We start from the raw sequence: 18,923 nt of genomic DNA on the forward strand, positions 1-18,923 counted from the left end.
TGTGTGTACGTATGTAATGAAACTACGATAGGTCAAGTGTTTGTTTAAACGTAGTAGTACTACTGAGTAGACAAGCCTGATTTTTTCTGAAAGTTTCCCTTTAACCAGAAGAACACTGATATTTTTCAATAAGTGCAAGAGTTGTTTCACATGTGGTAAAATGAGATTAAATTTGATATGTAATTGCAAAATTACCTTGCCTATAATTTAACTGAATAGGACCTGTAAAGAAAAAATGAGAGAAAAGATTTGCATTCCGTTTGAGTCAAAAGTATGCAAGTTTTTGAATGGTGCATATTTGAAACTAAAGCATTCTATCCCTTCAATGAAGGTCTGCACAATGCTATTGTTATAGCTTCCTTTTACAAACTATTTATTTTTTCTACCTTCAACACCTAATGTTTTTCCTTGATGCTGCTGTCTGTCTTATACATGATTGATGTATGAATTTAAATCAATTAAATATGTCTACAATAAAATTGTTCCTGATTCATTTGTAAGGCTTCCACATCAACACATTGAAGAGTCAATTATAGAGACAGTGTTACCTCATTATACAAATCATTCATAAAACGTTTCAGCAATGAACAAAAAAGCTGTATACACACATAAAACATGGATGGAAAGTTGTATGTCCATACTAATAAAAGGCTAGGAACTAAGATTAAACTTCAGAGAACCAATGAAAACTCAGAGTAGATGCAAAAGGACTCTGTGTTAGAGGCTGTGTGCAGTCTGGTTATTTCAGTTGAGGTTGTCAGGGAGGAAGGTAAGTTTTCTACTTTAATTAAATCTTATTTAAATAAGAACAGACTAGTACCTTGCCACAAGTAACATAAAACAACAGTCAGTCAGTGTTTACTTTTTTCTTAAATAAAAGAAGAAGAAGGACATAGACAACACTTGACAGGAGAGCTTTCTAGAACCAGTAACGTATAATGCTGTAGTCTGAAACGAAACTCTTAAATACTCTACAAATGGTTTACAAAAATTTAAATCATGCTTTTATTTTGTGTTACTGCGTCATCACAGCGCTTTTGAGGTCATCACTAAAAATGAAAGGTCAGTCGCACAAGCCCCGTGAAAAGCATTCTGGGATACAGTATGTAAACATCAGCCTCAAACCTGTCAGAGGAGATACCAATGCATTTTATACATAATGCAATTTTGAGCGGGCTTCTTTTTGTATGACTTTGCCCTTTAATACAAACGGGGGGCCCTCGACTTCGTGATTTATCGGGATGTGACTCTGCTTTCAACAAGCGACAGTACTTCTGTGCAAGTGTCAGAATGCTAGCAGCTAGTTAGCTCGCTGCTGGCTCACATTCATGCGCTCATCGTAGTTGTATAACATTTCACCGGAATCGACCGTTCTTCTTTGTTACCGGTGAGCTTGAAAGACATTCATCCAACTCGAGTAATGTTTTGTACACTGTGTTGACACTGACGACACTGTTGTAGTCATCGTCAGAGATTAGCGAGCTAGCCAATGAATGCTGCAGGTTAGCTGGACGTTGTTTTTTTTGTGGCTGTAAACGGTAAAGCACAAGTTTTACTATTCTTCTTGAGTATATTTTCTGCACAAGTTTCTGGTAATGTCTCATTGTTAATTCTTGGGTTTTTCATATATACATTGTAACCTTACTCTCTCATTTACTTTACACTTTGCACAATAGCAGGCCACATTCAACCTGTCAAAATACGCAGCTTTTGGGGATCAGGAATTAAGTGTGCACTAAATGCGTGAATCTAAACCTTTTATATGGGGTTTGTGAATGATATTGTCACGGCTGCTATATAATGCATGCTTGTGATTTGTTTCTCAAACAAAAGCAACTCGTGTGTAAAGCCACGCCCCTTTAACGTTCCCCGAGGATAAGTTTAACAGCCATCAACAAGATGTCATTGTCTCCTGCAACTTTCTCTCCATTCATTACTTATGGATGAATTATGTCTGAAATTCTGCATTTTATATTGACTAAGATTTCAGCGTATCTACTTTTGCTCCATTTTCCCTGAGCTAGAATATTTTACATGGACAATCCACGGATAATTTAACTTTTAATCGTTATACATTTCGAAACTGGCATCTTTATATTTGTTTTGGGAGGCCTTCACCACAAAATTAAAATGGTCTCATATTCACCCTCATGTTTTCCCAAATCACTACGACTCATTTTCTTCTGGGGAACACAGAGATATTAACTTTGAACGAAAGAATATTAGTGCAAGCGATGCCTTCTAACGGTTGCTTTGTTTTTTCATGTAGGCCTATACATTTTATACTGTGTGATTTGGGGAATTGTCATAAATAAAAAATTTAAATTAAATAAAATACTAATTCATAATTCAGTGTTTCCCATTCATTAACTAGAGAATCTGTCCTGCCAGTTTCATAATGAACCGATTAAACTTCTCATAATAACATAACAGTTCTTTACCGTTGTGTTTCGCGCCATTGCTTTGGCAAAGAAATGGACTTCCATAACTTTCTTTGTTGAAAATATATATTTTTTTTAACTCATTTTTTGTTTATATTATAATGTTAGATGTAGTCTGTAAACCAGGGGTGTCCAAACTCAGGACAGTGGCCCTCCAGGACTGAGTTTGGACACCCTTGCTGTAAACCTTTAAAATAATCTGATTTCATGGATTCAGATTTTTACTTTTCATTTATAAGTTACCACATTGAACATTGAAGAAAAAAAAAAAGAAGAAGATTATTTTAACACATTTTTCACAGCCCCCCAATAACTCTTGTGGGTACCTAGACCACAGTAAAAAAAAAAAAAAAAAAACCTGGCTTAGAGCATTGACACCTTTAAAAGCGGTGGTAGGGTTTTTATCAGTATTTCAACCGTGGCGTCCAGTTACTGCTGGAGCAATAAATCAGAAATCTGCAGAGGCGAAGGTTTTTTTGTATGGCTATTTTATAGCTATACGCTTTCATTTGTCCCGAAAATCTTGTAAAGTCTCTGTCACTGTGTGGAATGCAGCTTACCGTTCTAAGAACTCAAAGTATAATCTTTCTAAGAATTAAGTGAATTTCTTAGATGTTTCTTAGCTTACTTCATCTCCTTGTTTGATTAGACACTGCAATTGTAAATGTTTAACATTGTGAGTCAAGGACCAAAGATGAACTCTTTCTCTCTAAACTGAGACAGACTCATTTGGACATCTGTGTAGTTTAGACATATCTGCCATCACTCTGTTAGCTGTCAGTTGGATCCAAGCAATTCTAAACCAATTTTCGGCAGATGTTATTTGAGGGAGTTTATTTGGGCTTGGAAAAGTTACAAAATCAGGATTCTTTAGCTCTGAATCATTCTAAGTATGTGCTTGTGCTTTGAGTCATAAGGGCCACTGGAAATGAAAAAGTGCTGAAGGTGTAAAGCCTTGTGTCTTCTGTCTGTATATCTAGCTCTGCTAGATCAGCAGTGAGGAAGAATATTCCTTGAAGGTGACAGTGAGATTGATAAACTATTACTGGGGAGAACTTTTAGGGGATTTATTTTAGAATAATAACATAAATAATTTTATTTTTAAGCATATCTATTTTCATTAAATCAACTTCAGCACAAATGTATTCTGTAATGATGCAGTATGTATTTAACATTTATTTAAAATATATAAAATATAATATTATTTAAATTTATAGTAAATATTATATTAAATTATAATAAAAAAAATAGGCTATGTGTGCATGGTATTTGGAGTTCTCTTCATGTTTTTAATGATATTTCAATGACAGTCGATTATGTATATTCCTGCAAACTTAAATCCCTACTTCAAATATTCAATTACAATTTGATTACTTCAAAAACCTGTTGTAGTTTGCATGTAAATGTTAGCCATTTTGTGAAACTAATGTATCTTATTATGTCCAGGCAGCCCAGACGTCCTACTGTGAAGGATGGGTGTGAAAACCTTCACTCACAACTCCCCCAGCCACAGCCAGGAGCTTTTGGATAAGCTTAACACCCTGCGCAGTGAGGGCCACTTCTGTGACGTTACCATTCGTGTACAGGGCCAGCTGTTCTCAGCCCACAAAGTAGTACTAGCCTGCTGTAGTGACTTCCTTCGAGCGAAGCTGTCTGGGAAGCCGGCTGAAGAAGACACTGTGATTGTAGGTGAAGATAACAAACATGTGCTGGATCTTCAACACGTGACTGTCGCTGGTTTCGCCCCTCTTCTGGAATACGCCTACACGTCCACCCTGTCCATTAGTACGGAGAATATAATCGATGTACTCGCGGCGGCTAGCTACATGCAGATGTTTGCTGTCGCCAACACTTGCTCTGAGTTCATGAAGTCCAGTATCCTGTGGAACTCTGCATCCTCGGGAGCAGGAGGCCCTGGTAGCACCCTGCCCCCTGGTTTACACAGGCCCCAAGAGCCACCTGAAGGCCATGCGAGCTGCACCCTCGCCCCTGTAGATGCCCTCTCACCGTCTCCGGTCTCATCCGAGTGTAGTGTACCGGAGCGGCCCATCCCTGTGTGCCGCGAATCTAGGCGCAAGCGCAAAGGCTTTGCGAGCCCACAACCAGCATCCTCTACCTCTCCACAAGTCCCCAACCCCTCTCCCTCCTCTTCCTCCTTCCCGGAGAGTTCAGCGCAGGCTCTGGAACCATCTCTGGCCTTCTCCTGGACATACCCCTTTGGTGTGGACCGGCGGTTTACGCCAGAGAAGTCAAAACTACCTGAAGGTCTCCTGGAAGCATCCGGAGCGTCGGGGCAGGACTCTAGTGGACGGGCACTGGTGGAGTATCTCGCCTGCGAGGGCCCGCGCAGCCTGGGGGTTGGGGGTGCGGCAGGGGTAGAGGAGGAGGAAGAAGATGATGTGCAGGTGAAGGTGGAGAGGCTGAGTGATGAAGAAGTGCATGAAGAGGCTTCTCAGCCGGTCAGTGCTCCACACAGTTCTCTGAGTGACCAGCAGACGGTTCCTGGCAATGAACACACCCAGGAAGATCTACTCATCAGCCCCCAGTCCTCATCCATTGGTAAGACTCCTTACATTCATACATACAATTTCTGGATTACAATTATTCTGTGATAAGCATGTATTTAACGTCTGTATTACATGGTTATTACAAGGTCTACTGTTCACAAGGTTCGTTTAAGTATGTTTTTTTCTTGTTTTTTTAAAAGAAATTATACTTTTATTGAGCAAGAACACATTAAATTAATCAAAGTGACAGTAAAAACATTTATACAAAGTTCTGTCATGAAACTCTAGATACAGGGTTCGGACGGTTATGGAAAAACCTGGAAAAGTAATGGAATTTTAAAATAGCAATTTCAAGGCCTGGAAAAGTTTTGGAAAAATAAATAAACCCAGAAAGTTTTGGAAAAGTCGTGGAAATCAGTTTCAAAATCTTTATATAATGGAATATATGTTTAAGTAATAATATTGGTTAAACAAACTACAATACTTAACACTCATTCGATCCATCCGACTGCGGCAATCCATCAGATTTCATTGCAGCAGCGTTGAGCATTTTAACCAATCACACACGTTTCTGTTGAGCTTATGAATGTGATGACCAGTCAGAAGCGTTCAGAGTAGTCATCACTGAAACTGAAAAGACTTTTATTCAGTGCACGCGCTGTCTGACTGAATTCTGACTGAAACTCGCGAATTCACCCATCATAAACAACAAAGTGCAATTCGATGTAAGAGAATCATGTCGCAGTGTCGTCAGCTTCCGTGATTTTAACGGGAGTGTTTGTGAGAGTGCTTAAACTCACTCTAGACCCAAGTTATGGACAGCTTCACAATCAGTCTGCTCTCTTTCTGTATAGAGTTTATTCCAGTTATTATAATGTTTTCATCATGCTGATAAGATTATGTGAAGTATTAATTTTCTAATGCCTAAAAAGCATTAAAATTATTCATAAATGGTTCTTGTTTTATCTGTGCAGCCAGAATATGACATGCAGTTTCCCCAAACACAAAAACAATTTATTGTATTCTATTACAATATCAAGAGCATGAGTTGACCCTGTAATGACCCTGTAATGAGTTCCTGTTAATTTGGTAATTTATGAGTAACATTAAACAGTAAATAAACATTTATGCTATTTCAGATTTAGCTTCTGTTCCACCTTTGCTGTGTAAAGATGGCTTTTGTTAATGATACAATTTTATTGGTAACAGTCTTTATAGTATTCTGATTGATTTAAGTAGTTGGTATTCCAAACGTTTGTCTCTGGCACTGCCACCTTACTTGCTCTCAGCAGTGTGTTGTGTATGTATTGGCAGTTGCAAGTCCCGTACTTGCTCTGCAGCAGCAGCGTAGCAGATCTATTCCGCCAAGACCAAACATATCAACATTGTAATTTCCATTACCATGCCAAACACTCCGAGAGTTGTCATGTCAGAAATAACATTACAAAAGATTTCAATTTTAAATAAATGCTTCTTTTTTTTTACTTTCTATTGATCAAAGAATCATGAAAAATGCAACTGCTTTACTGTGTTTTGATCAAATAAATGCAGTTTTGGTGAGCATAAGAGACTTCTTTTAAAAACTTTTGGAAAATTATGTTATGATGTTAATTATGAAACATTTTATATATTTTTTTTTTTCTTGATAATTGCACATGACAGTTAAAAGGGTTAGTTCACCCAAAAATGAAAATTCTGTCAGTATTTACTCACCCTCATGCTGTTCCAACCCCGTAAGACTTTTGTTCATCTTCGGAACACAAATTAAGATATTTTTGATGAAATCTGAGAGCTTGCTCACTCCTTCATAGGCTGCTATATAATTGCATCTGCCGGCCCAGAAAGTTAGTAAAGACATTGTTAAAATAGTCCAAGTGACTACAGTAGCTCAACCTTAAAGTCCCTGTAAAGTCAAAATTAAGTATGTGTTCTGAGTTTGTCACACCACAGAAACATGTGTTATTAGCCACCCAGCCAAATTTGAATGATAAAAAAAGCCGGCAAGTACATAAAATAAGCTATCAAAATCTTGAAAAAATGAGCAGTAATCTCTGCTCTCAAACGCTGGGGGCGTGTCCGCTGGCTGCGCTGAAACCACGCCCACTCGTAGGAAAGCTGCCGTCGCCACACTCAACTGTCACCGCTACAGACGGAATGGATGCTCCTAGGTTTTACAAAGCCATGTTCGAGCCTGGACTAACGTTACCTACTATAATTATAACATAAGCACACAAGGCAACTTACACTCATTGGTGGGCTCGCACTGCCGACGATGGCACCAGTTGTCGGCGCGACGGGAGAAGGCCGAGGCGGGAGATAATCGGTTCGGCCCCATTCACCAGTAACGGCGGATTATCAGTGAATCCCAGTTGTCTCCGACGAAAGTTTATAAAACTATCCTGTTTAAAATGATCACTACAGAGGTGGATTCTGGCGGTGATCCTCAGCTGTCCATCAAGGTGGCTCTTCACAAAATTAATCCACCTCTTCTTGATGTGATAGTTTTTCGTAAATTTAAATAAGGACACCGATCTGTTTTGTACATGATCGCATCCAGGTAGTACGCATTTCCATGACGAAGGCATAGCTAGCTAGCAAACTGTAGGCTGTAGTAACTAATAGTACTGACAGTAACTCGCGATCGGCAAACTGATGTGAATGAATGTGCTATATTGTTAGGGGAGGGGCAGCGTCAGGGGCTCCAGTGCGTCATCAAGTAGGGGCGTGTCCAGGAGCTCAGGGGCTTCAGTGCGTCATCGAGCCCCCGTTTTAGCCCCGCCCAAAAAATCCGGAACACAGCAATGGTGAAAAACTGTTTAACGGTCTAACTCGACAATTCAGTACTTCACAGTTCACAGTCTTTGTAATATGTTTTAGTAATACATTTCTAACATTTCTAATGTGTTTAGAATTTTTTTTTAGAATTGCCTTTACAGGGACTTTAAGTTTATCAAGCAACGAGAATACTTTTTGTGTGCAAAAATCCCCCAAAAATAACGACTTTATTCAACTATTCATTTTCTTCTTTGTGGGCCTCTGATGTGAGTTCACGAGAGCGCCATGACAGATTTCATCAAAAATATCTTAATTTGTGTTCCGAAGATGAACAAAAGTCTTACGGGGTTGGAACAGCATGAGGGTGAGTAAATGCTGACAGAATTTTCATTTTTGGGTGAACTAACCCTTTAAGTCATTAATTGAAAATGACATATTTACCTCATATTTATCAGAACTTTACTCTTTGATTATTTCATGCAATTTTGAGAACTACAGAGGCAGTATCTGTTTAAAATAAACAACACAATATTGAGACATAGTTTTACTGGAGAAGAGGTTCAAAAACAACGTTTTGCTCTCTCTTCAGGCTCCATGGATGAGGGGGTGACGGAGGGTCTCCAGTCCATGCAGGGCACTCCAAACACTACTGGTCACATGGAGGAGGATGAGCGGTAAGACCCCTTTGAGTGTCTGGGTTGTTTTTACAGAGTATCCTTTTACAGTGTCTCACTTTTATGATTGAACTAAAGGGCCCCTCTGAGGAGGGACATAATTTTTTAGACTTCTCATCATCGTCTTTCCTCATGTATACTTATTTATATGCAGCAGAGGCTTCTGTGATATTGTAGTGGCTATTAGGATGAAGATTTCTTGCCAAGAGGCCAGAGAAGCTAGTTGGCAGGCTTTCTGGAAACTTCTTGGACATGAATTTGCCTTTTGGAATACTGGAAGAGAAGGGAAATGGTATGATGCAAAACAAATGGGATCGAAAAAAAGACACTGCTGTCCATCTGAGGAGTAGGAGTCTGCTTTTATATGACAACTTGATATGCCTGACTAAATGTGTTATATGTTAGCCTTAAATCTTTTTGGGGTGATATCTGTGGACAGAGGAAATTGTAGCAGTACTGCAAATACACTTTCTTTCGTGGCACTTTCTTTAAATTCCTAGCCAAATTTACATGTATTCCTTTCAAGGGGTCATGAAATGGAAAATCAAAATGTTCTTGATATTTACACATTTAAGAGGGTACTCTACAATAAAAACATACTACAATTAGCATGCTGAAACAGACTGTTGCAATCGTTTTAGTTGCCTTGGTTGATTTTCTTCTGACTCTGTTACGGCACTGGCCATCTTGAGCATCAGAAAACACATCACACATGCTGCGAGTGAGGACATAGATACGTTGCGATTAAGTTCACCAATCAAATTAGTGGGCATTTACTTGCATTTCTGAAAGAGGTAACCCCCCTTGTAACAGAGAGTGAAAGTGAAAATGAGGATGAATTAATTAATTTGACTAAATCATTTATTTTTGGTAATAAAAGTATTAAAACATAATATAAAGATTTGAAAATGCACCGCTTTAACCGATTTTAAAATGTATGTCTTGTGAAGACAAACAGGACACCCATAAATGGATCTGTTGCACTAAGATTAAAGAAGATAGTGATATAGGTACTAGGGGTGGAACGGTAAACAGAAGTCACGGTTCGGTTCAGACATCACGGTTCGGTATGAGTTCGGTACAATGGAGGGAAAAGCAAACCAAAAATGCAGAAGGCTTGTGCATGTCTCAGGCTGTACCACCAAAGGAAAATAAATTACTTAAGTTGTATTTTTTAAATAAGTTTTATTAATAAAGTAAACGCATAGAACCAGTTTATTTGTAGTGCACTGACAATAGTTTTATATAATTAGTTTATTAATTAAATTAATAAAAAGACAAAAAGACCTTGAGATATGTTTGGTAATTGTACCTGAATGAATTGAAAATTAATTTGCTATAGGGCTGTCAAAAGATTAATCGCGATTAATCGCATCCAAAATAAAAGTTTGTGCTTACATAATATATGTGTGTGAACTGTGTATAATTATTTTGTATATATAAATACACACACATGCATGTATATATTTAAGAAATATTTGCATACATATACTGTATATATTTATATATAATTTAGATTATATATAAATATAATTTTTTTTAATATATAAATTACAAATTTTTCTTAAATATATACAAGCATGTGTGTGTATTTATATATACAAAATAATTATACACAGTTCACACACATATATTATGTAAACACAAACTTTTATTTTGGATGCGATTAATCGCGATTAATCTTTTGACAGCCCTAATTTGCTACATTTCAGATTAATATATTTGTTTTCCTTAATTTTAATTAACAGTAACTTAAACACTTTGCAGATTGAATGATGTCCTGTATAAACAAAATGACGGAGTATGTTTTTATGTTTCCACTGTTCGATCGTGCCCGGCCCGCGCCTCACACGCACAAATATAAGTAAACACTTTGCGACTTTTCGACTCTCTCTCTCTCTCTCTCTCTCTCTCTCTCTCTCTCTCTCTCTCTCTCTCTCTCTCTCTCTCTCTCTCTCTCTCTCTCTCTCTCTCTCTCTCTCTCTCTCTCTCTCTCTCTCTCTCTCTCTCTCACACACACACACACACACACACACACACACACACACACACACACACACACCATATTCCAGCATTGCAATCTTTACCTCGCAGCCTGCTTCAGAGCTAAGGCAGGGCTACAGATTAGGTGTCCCTAAAGAACCCGCGTATCTAACGGTAGTTCCGCATTACATTAATTAATTTGCACGTGAGTTTTATTTCTTTTTATACAGTGTATAAAAATTTATGCACCGAACCGTGACGCCCGTACCGTTTCAGTTCAGTACAAATACATGTACTGTTCCACCCCTAATAGGTACACTACCATTCAAAAGTTTGGGGTCGGTACAATTTTTTAAATGTTTTTTTAAAGAAGTCTCTTATTTTCACCAAGGCTGTAATCCAGTAACTGTATCATTCTGTACATTGTGAAATATTATTCCAATTTAAAATAAATGTTTTCTGTTTTAGTATATTTTCAAATGTAATTTATTGCTGTGATCCAAAGCTGGATTTTCAGCAGCATTACTCCAGTCTTCAGTGTCACTTGAAAGTTGTTGTTCTATTAATGTTTTTGTAGAAAAAAACATGCAGAATTTTTTTTCAATTTTTCAGGATTGTTTGATGAGTGCAAAGTTCTAAAGAACATTTATTTGAAGTAGTCTCTTTTCTTTTTTTCTTGTTGCTTTTCTCCAGGCTGGAGAATGTCCAGTACCCATACCACCTGTACATCAGTCCCTCCACCCGCCCAGGACTCAACGGTCCTGAACGGCCCTTCCAGTGTCCTACATGTGGCGTCCGCTTCACTCGAATACAGAATCTCAAACAGCACATGCTCATCCACTCTGGTGAGAGAGCCTCTGCTATTACAGGACTCCACACTGACCGTGACAGTGCATGATGTGAATGCTAAGAATTTTTTCTTTCTTTCTTCAAAAACTATATTATATTCACTTTATATTCCTGATGCCTCACCCAGTGCTTGATTTAAGCCATGTCCTGCCCGATCCTGGAAAATAAACGATCTGGAATTAACAAGTGCATGGCATGGTGATAGTGCGTGTCTGCATGAGACAGAGCATGTGCGGGTTTGTTTTGCGCACAGTGAGCAGCGCAAAGTATGGAGAGTGTATATACCTGACAGATTATTTTATTAAAAATATGAAAAAATGTCAAAAAGACAGTCAAGCAAGTTAATTTTTTTCATATCCGCGAGTAGAGCTGATGGTGTTTCTGATTTTAAAAAAAATCCTGAGAAAATGAAACTGCACCTCTTGACAATTCTCCTAATACTAATCAGGATAGCAGGAGACATGAGCACCGGGAGTTAGATCAGTCAGAATCGGTGTAATAAAGAGGCAATGATGTCATCGGTGAGAGAGAATATCACTGATCAACTGAATGATATTTGGTCTCAACGTAGCTATACGATACAGAATAATACACTAGGCTGTAGTTAGGGCCATGCAGACATGATGCTCTTAGTTGTGCTATCACCGTTTATTGACGTCATTGTATGTTCAAGGAAAGCTGAAGTTGTAAGGTCGGTGTCGGCCACAGCGCCTTTTAATTGTTGTTTTGGATCCGGCAATTATTAATTTACAAGCACTTTAAGCACTGGCCTCATCCCATTTTTCTAATGATTAATGTACTGAAGCTTTATTGTTAAAATGTTTTAGGACAGCTGAAGACAGGTGGTAAGCTTTTAGACAGGATCCTGGAAAGACTTAATGTCGGGCTCTGTATTACATAAACTTCTTGTTTGCAGAACAGTACAACATGATTCACCCTAATCGACTTGTTAGTTTATACAGAGGTGGCGTTTTGTTTGCTGTTGATTGTCCAAATAGAACTCATCACAGCGATTAGCTATGGACTGGTGAAAGTGATTGTATGCAATTGGTTTAGTTGTGGGTTATGTGACCAGCATGCTATTGTGACACATTGCTGGAGTGAACCTTCACAATAAACATCCTGTTTGTTTAGTTTATTTTGTCTTTTATTTAGCAGTTAGCACACAATAAACTCAAACAAAGACATTCTTGTCTCATTTCAGTCTCATTAAACTTCATTATCATCTTTATTTGCTAACTATCTCCTGTTTTCTGATATGGATATGGTAGACAGTAATCTTTCATGGGTTTCCTCTACAGGTATTAAGCCATTCCAGTGTGACCGCTGCGGGAAAAAGTTTACGCGGGCTTACTCCTTGAAGATGCACCGGCTGAAGCACGAAGGTAAACGCTGTTTCCGGTGCCAGATCTGTAGCGCCACTTTCACTTCCTTCGGTGAATATAAGCACCACATGAGGGTGTCTCGCCACATCATCCGCAAGCCTCGGATTTACGAGTGCAAAACGTGCGGCGCCATGTTTACCAACTCCGGCAATTTAATCGTACACCTGAGGAGTCTCAACCATGAGGCATCAGAACTAGCAAACTACTTCCAGACCAGGTGAGGAGGAGCTGAACATTCTAAGAAAATATGTAGAAGTACAAATTTAGTTTTGTACGGTCGGCCGTTCATCTCATGTTGAGGAGGTAGCAGATGCGTTTTTGAATTGGGGGGGATTATTTAACTGTATTGAAGAATATGTGTATAAGGTGAAACACTTTACAATAAGGTTCAATTCGTTGACATTAGTTAATGTATTGGGTGTCATGAATTAACAAAGATCATTACCTTTAAATAATTTATTAATGTATTTTTATTAATTTTAAAGAAGCCTGTTGTGCTCAACAAGGCTGCATTTATTTGATTAAATACAGTAAAAGTTATATTGTGAAAATTATTACAATTTAAAATAACTTTTCTATTTGAAAATATTTTAAAATGTAATTTATTCTTGTAATCTATTCTTCAGTGTCACATGATCCTCCAGAAATCATTCTAATATGCGGATTTGGTGCTCAAGAATGAATACTTTCTTATTTGTTATATTATAACAATGTAAAAGTTTTTACTGTAACTTTTGATCAATTTAATGCATCCTTGCTGCATAATTTTTTTTTCTATCTTGATAAAAAAAATCTTACTGTACCCCAAACTTTTGAACAGTATTAATGTATGTTCTTAATACATAAACTGATGTTAATTTATATAACTTCAATACACTATGAACATACATTAATTAACAATGACAAATATTATATTTATAAATTAACAATAACCTATTAATGAATTCTGTAATAATTATTGCTTATTGTCAGTTGATTCATGATACCCAGTGCATGACCTAATGTTAACTAATATAACCTTATTATAAAGTGTTACAGATGCATTTTTAAAGACTGAAGATGACAGGTTTTTCTCGTTGAGGTGTGACTGACAAAATTCTTCTATCAGATGAAATGTCTTTCCTGCTGAGTTTTAACAGGTTTACCCCAGTCCAGGCTAACGCCCAGTTCCATTGTGTTTTATTTGGAAGACCGTTAATTACTGAATAGAGCTTTCAGGAAATCACTGAAATCTCCTCTATTGACTGTCCTGATCCGTATTATGCTTATGTTGATTTGTTCCTGAATAGATTTAACACACGTGCACACCCTTCAGTTTTTCTTGCATTCTATTCTTAAAATTGCACGTGTATTTCTCTTGGATGTGTTCTTCAGAAAAAGAAAAAAAAAACTAAGTGACTTTCCTGTTTGAAAACAAGTATGTTCTAAATGAAATAATCATGGCTTTGATTCCATTTTGGAAGTAGTGAGAGTTGGACTGTGTATTAGAAAAAGAAGCTTTGCGATGTAAACATTTGGAGCAGGCAGAGAAATCAATCTTATCCTGAATAGGTATTTTAAGTGAAGTTCTCAAAAAAGCTTAGTGGAATCACTGTCTATTTTGAGGAGACTGTAAGAGACATTCGTCTGAGGTAATCTTCATGACGCTAGCCCTTCATTAAAGCAGAGGGAAGGGAGTCAGGTGCATTTATGCATTGAGCTCCTGCTACACGTAGACTCCCTTATTTCATCCAACTGTTTATTTGATTTAAGCCCTCTCGCTCTTAGGATCTTTGTGGTCTATTCATCTTCGTCAGGCACAAATAAACAGTGTCAATGAAAGCTACAGTGCTGAGGCAATAGTTTGGCTCTGCCGTGTGCTTCTTAAGAGAGGGAGCGGTCATGTAGTGTATCCCGATGAAGTTTTATTATTGTGATTACAAGAAACGGTCGGCATTGCAGCCAGACTTTTCAGAGATCTCTGATGGACTTGATGTTTAATTGTAATTTTAAGATGAACAAACAAGTACAAATTGAAAAGTGCTAACTGGGTTAATTAGGCATCTCACATGACATTTTAAAAAATTGGAAAAAATTAATTCCTGTCAATATTTTGCTTTAAAGTTTGTGCTAAGGACTTTAAATTCGGAAATCAGTGTCGAGACTGCAACGACTTACTGTAAAGAAATAGGAAATGATGTCATTAGAATCTAAATCCTATTCATGGATTAAGCTATCAGTGTTTGAATTGTAATTTCTTGCTATATCACTTTTTCTGCCAAGCCACAATCCTCAATCTAATTTTGAAGCTTCAATTTTGACTTTCAGTTTAGATAGCTGAAGTGTTTTGCCAGAGGACATTTTGCCAAAGTTTATTGCTAGACATGAACATGCAAGGACTGGCTGTTCGTGGAAAAAAAAAAATCCAAAGAATCTTAGACTCGTATACCAAACTTGGAACACAATCTTGGGTTAATCATAAGAAATTACTGTTTTGTTTTTTGACAAACTTGCGCCTGAGTGGTTTGACATCCTCTGATTGTGGCTTCACAGAGGAGATTGAAAGCAATAACTTTTACATTTTAATAACCTATTTTTGTGTTTTAGCCCCATCATTTTTCATAAAGAAGTTTGAGCTTTTATGCTAAAAAGCCAATGAAGATACTAAGATTGTGAAATATCGTAAAGATCATTAAACTTGTCAGTTTTATCTCATGTTAAGTTAGTATTGATGGCAGTGATGATTTTCTGAACATTGGCGCTTCTCTCCCTTTTGTTGCCCTAGTGAGTTCCTCCTCCCAGACTACCTGAGTCACATGCAAGAGGAAGAGGGTCTGGGACACTTTGAGATGAGTGAGCACACCTTTGAAGCTTCTTCCTCCTCTTCCTCAGTCCAAACACCAGTTATCTCTCAAGTTTCCTCTACCATGAACTATGACACCCACACTTCTGCACCTCCTTCCCAAACGCCAAACCCCAGATCAGGGCAGGAAGGGGAGGGCACACCAGGGGACCATCCCAAGTCCACCGCTGCTGTTACCTCTCTACAAGACCCAGAGGAAGATGAGGGAGAGAAGGAGAGAGGGGGGAGAAAGAAGAAAAGACTTGTGTCAATTACAATTGAGTGAAAACGTTCCATACATGTAAACATGTATAATAACAGTCCTGTTGCACACTCAGTACTTCTGTTGTTGACGTCTCGTTACAGATTACAAATCTGATGTGTTCCATTATCAAAAAGTGTAATGCCTTTTGATATTTGTTCATTCTGATTTGTTGGGGTTACTTTAAAATTCAAGTCAAGTCACCTTTATTTATATAGCGCTTCATACAATAGATTGTTTCAAATCAGCTTTACAGTGATAACAGGAAAATAGTGATTGAATGATACAAACAGAATTCAATTCTGCTGTGAAGCAGCTCTAAAAAGACAATAGTAAACAGTCATTTGTTTGTTCCAATTGTTGTAATATCACATTTGATTTGGATTTACATGCAAATCTTTCTGAAAGAACATCACAATTCTAAATTTAAAAACAAACAAACTCGAAATAAAAAAAGTGACTTTTTTATTTATTAGTAACCCATTATTATCTGTGACTATAATGAATTTGTTCCATTGAACATATTATAATTTTTTATTATATAATTTTTTAACCACTTTGTGGCAGTGTCGAAAAGAATCTAATTGTACAAATGTGATGTTTTTTGCATAACATTGAACTATAACTGATCTCTTTTTATTCTTTTTCTTCTTTTTCTCCTATTTAATGTCTGCGCCTGAACTATAGCAAACTGCCCCTTCTGACTGTAAACAAACCTGTTATAAACTGGGAAGCTTCGACCCCCGGAGGACCGTTCCTAAAAAAAATGTGAAAGTCTGTGTTACTACTTCCATGTGTGTTCAGAGCGGAAACATAACACTGAACCTGACTGGCACAAAACAACCATGAAACCTTATTAATGGGCTGTTGTGCGTGGATGGTGACTAATCTAATGAGTGTATATGTGAAGAGTAGCCCTGTTTTCCTAGCCCTCTTTTCTGCTGTGTGTGTAATGCTGCTAAATTTTGTAAACTGTGCCTCTTGCCCAGCTCTCCGAACCACTCGTCAATTCGATCTAAAGAGCTGTATGTGAATTATTTTAGTTGAACATTGTTCTTTTGATTGTGACATATGGATGAAAAGGGTCACGTTTTAATAGAGTGGAAAGTGATATTTCCATAGCCTTTCCCATTTTATTGCTGTTGGAATTATTCTATGGAATTTTTCTCCATAACTTGATGCCATAGTTGTATGTGCCTAACAGTCTCCAAAACAAAGTTTATGAACATCTTGTGACTATGGCATGAGCCTTGATTGAAGATATGTAGCATTTATTTTGTTTGGTGATTGTAATGATCGTGTATCTTGCGTACAAATCCGCTTCCTCCATGTGATATTGCACCTGGCAATCAGTCTCGAAGCTGCTCCATTCCAACATTTTGTAGGGAACAAACATTTTAATAGGCTTTGTGCAATATTGTTTCGGATGATTCACGTGTTCCAAAATGAAATGATGTGAATTAAAACATTTTATACTGCAGTGGACAATGAGCTGAATGAGTGAAGATAATGAACTACAGGAGGGGGTTAGTCGAGGGAATAAGCTAAAGCATGTACCCTTCGATAAACAGTTCATAAGAAATACAAGGAGCGAAAGAAATCATATTGTGTTACAAAAACTAGGTTGCAATATCATTCTCTGATGTCATTTCCCTCGAGATGGTCTCCCGCTTATCTCACTCTCTCCATTTTTGCAACCACGGGCTGTTGCTCAAACTCAATTACTTCATAGTCTGAGAGTTTGTAGTGACGCATTTATTCATAAGACAATATTGGCTGTCTGTCCCAGATTGCTCTTTGTGCTACTTGCATGTTTTCCGTGCAAATAGAATTATGGGGGGGAATCAATATAGCATGGGTTGATTCGTTTGTTGGATGTCGTTTCAGATATGTGCAACTACCATTTTGTATACAATATTCAATATTTGGTGTTCAGTTGTTTGAGCAGAAAGAAAACGTGATATTTCAGTAGTCATAATGCTTTTTTCCAAAATCTGCATCGATGACGGTTACCTTGTAAAGTGTCAATTTGTACATTTGTAATATCAATGTAAGTGTGAGTAGTTAATTGACTTGAGCCTTGTAGTGTTCGCTTTTGTGACCATGTCTTAATGGTATATACTCTATATTCTTTTTTAAAGCCTATTGTTTTAGTCGTATCTTGTGCCTTTGGATATTGGATCTGTATTGTATTTTAATTAGCATAAACATGCATTGATATGAATTCATAATGTTTTGTAGACAGAATGCTGGTAGACTTCAAATGTAGCTTGAAACTAAAAATATTTTTGAAGTGCTATTCGACACGGTTTAAACTGTATGTTTTTTGTTTATTTTCATAAAGAAAAATGTATTAGTCATTTTGTATCCTTTCAGTGGTTCTTATCATCTGTTTCTGTGCCAATTCAGATTTATTGAATGATGTTTTGTAAAAACATTATGTACATTAAGATTTACAGTAAATGGTTACAGCCTGAGACTCCACGTGTGCCTAAATTCATTGCTTCCATTTTTATTGCTAAATAGTCATTCGGGTTTATGTTCTTAAAATTGTCCTACACACATGTACACTACCATTCAAAGATTTTTTTGAAAAAATAAATAAATCTTATTCAGCTAGGATACATTAAATTGATGAAAACTGGGGGGTGGGGGGAAAATTCACATAAATGCTTTTTTTTACTTTCAAGGAATACTGAATAAAATGTATCAAAGGTTCCCCAAAACATTAAGCAGCACACCTGTTTTCAATATTGATAATAATAAATGTGTCTCAAGCACCAAATCAGCATATTATGATTTCTAAACAAAGTAGATTAAATCAGATTCTTACTGTATATGTACATGACATCATGTTCGTCAAGATATTTGCAAGGCTATTGAATGACATTTTGATATGACATTTTATAGAATGGTTTGATGGTATGATGGTTTTCTAGCTCAGAACAAGCTCTGGTGTGTGAAGGGACACTAATAAGCAAATTCTTGGCAACCAGGTGCACAAACACATACTAAAAGAAACAACTAGAGGCTTTTAATTTTGCCTTGGCCTCCTAGATGAAGTTTTGTGACACAGCACAGTATTTGCAGACTCCAAGCACCTGCTTGTGATTTGGTGTCCTCCGGCTGTCTGACCCACATCAGCTCTGGAGGGGTGGTTAAAGAAAGCTCTCAGAATGGGTCAAGTCAGATAATGTTCACAAAATAAATGGTTTTGATTCATTAC

General features: G+C 37.3%; 1 protein-coding gene across 4 annotated transcripts; it reads left to right on the plus strand.

Annotated features, from left to right (window-relative positions):
• Positions 1–1,033: 1,033 nt before the first annotated feature.
• On the plus strand, positions 1,034–18,176 carry zbtb44 (zinc finger and BTB domain containing 44). Of its 4 annotated transcripts, none has more exons than XM_084413144.1 (6): positions 1,034–1,387; positions 3,892–5,000; positions 8,313–8,397; positions 11,074–11,225; positions 12,531–12,614; positions 15,379–18,176. In XM_084413144.1, exons 2-6 carry the CDS (start codon positions 3,914–3,916, stop codon positions 15,402–15,404), a joined length of 1,434 nt encoding a protein of 477 aa, XP_084269270.1. In that variant the 5' UTR covers positions 1,034–1,387; positions 3,892–3,913; the 3' UTR covers positions 15,405–18,176. The 4 variants fall into 4 exon arrangements, with proteins under 4 accessions (XP_084269270.1, XP_084269267.1, XP_084269268.1 ...); XM_084413141.1 differs by having other exon boundaries at positions 1,070–1,387; positions 3,888–5,000; positions 12,531–12,831; XM_084413142.1 differs by having other exon boundaries at positions 1,092–1,387; positions 12,531–12,831.
• Positions 18,177–18,923: the final 747 nt, after the last annotated feature.

This window comes from Rutilus rutilus (assembly GCF_951802725.1).
Source record: "Rutilus rutilus genome assembly, chromosome: 7".
NCBI classification, from domain to species: Eukaryota; Metazoa; Chordata; class Actinopteri; order Cypriniformes; family Leuciscidae; genus Rutilus; species Rutilus rutilus.

Excerpts from the sequence above, each read along its gene's own strand:
- zbtb44 (XM_084413141.1), top strand. The coding sequence starts at position 3,914 with ATGGGTGTGAAAACCTTCACTCACAACTCCCCCAGCCACAGCCAGGAG. Across the intron at positions 8,398-11,073 it reads CACATGGAGGAGGATGAGCG|GCTGGAGAATGTCCAGTACC; the intron begins GTAAGACCCCTT and ends GCTTTTCTCCAG. Across the intron at positions 11,226-12,530 it reads GCACATGCTCATCCACTCTG|GTATTAAGCCATTCCAGTGT; the intron begins GTGAGAGAGCCT and ends TTTCCTCTACAG.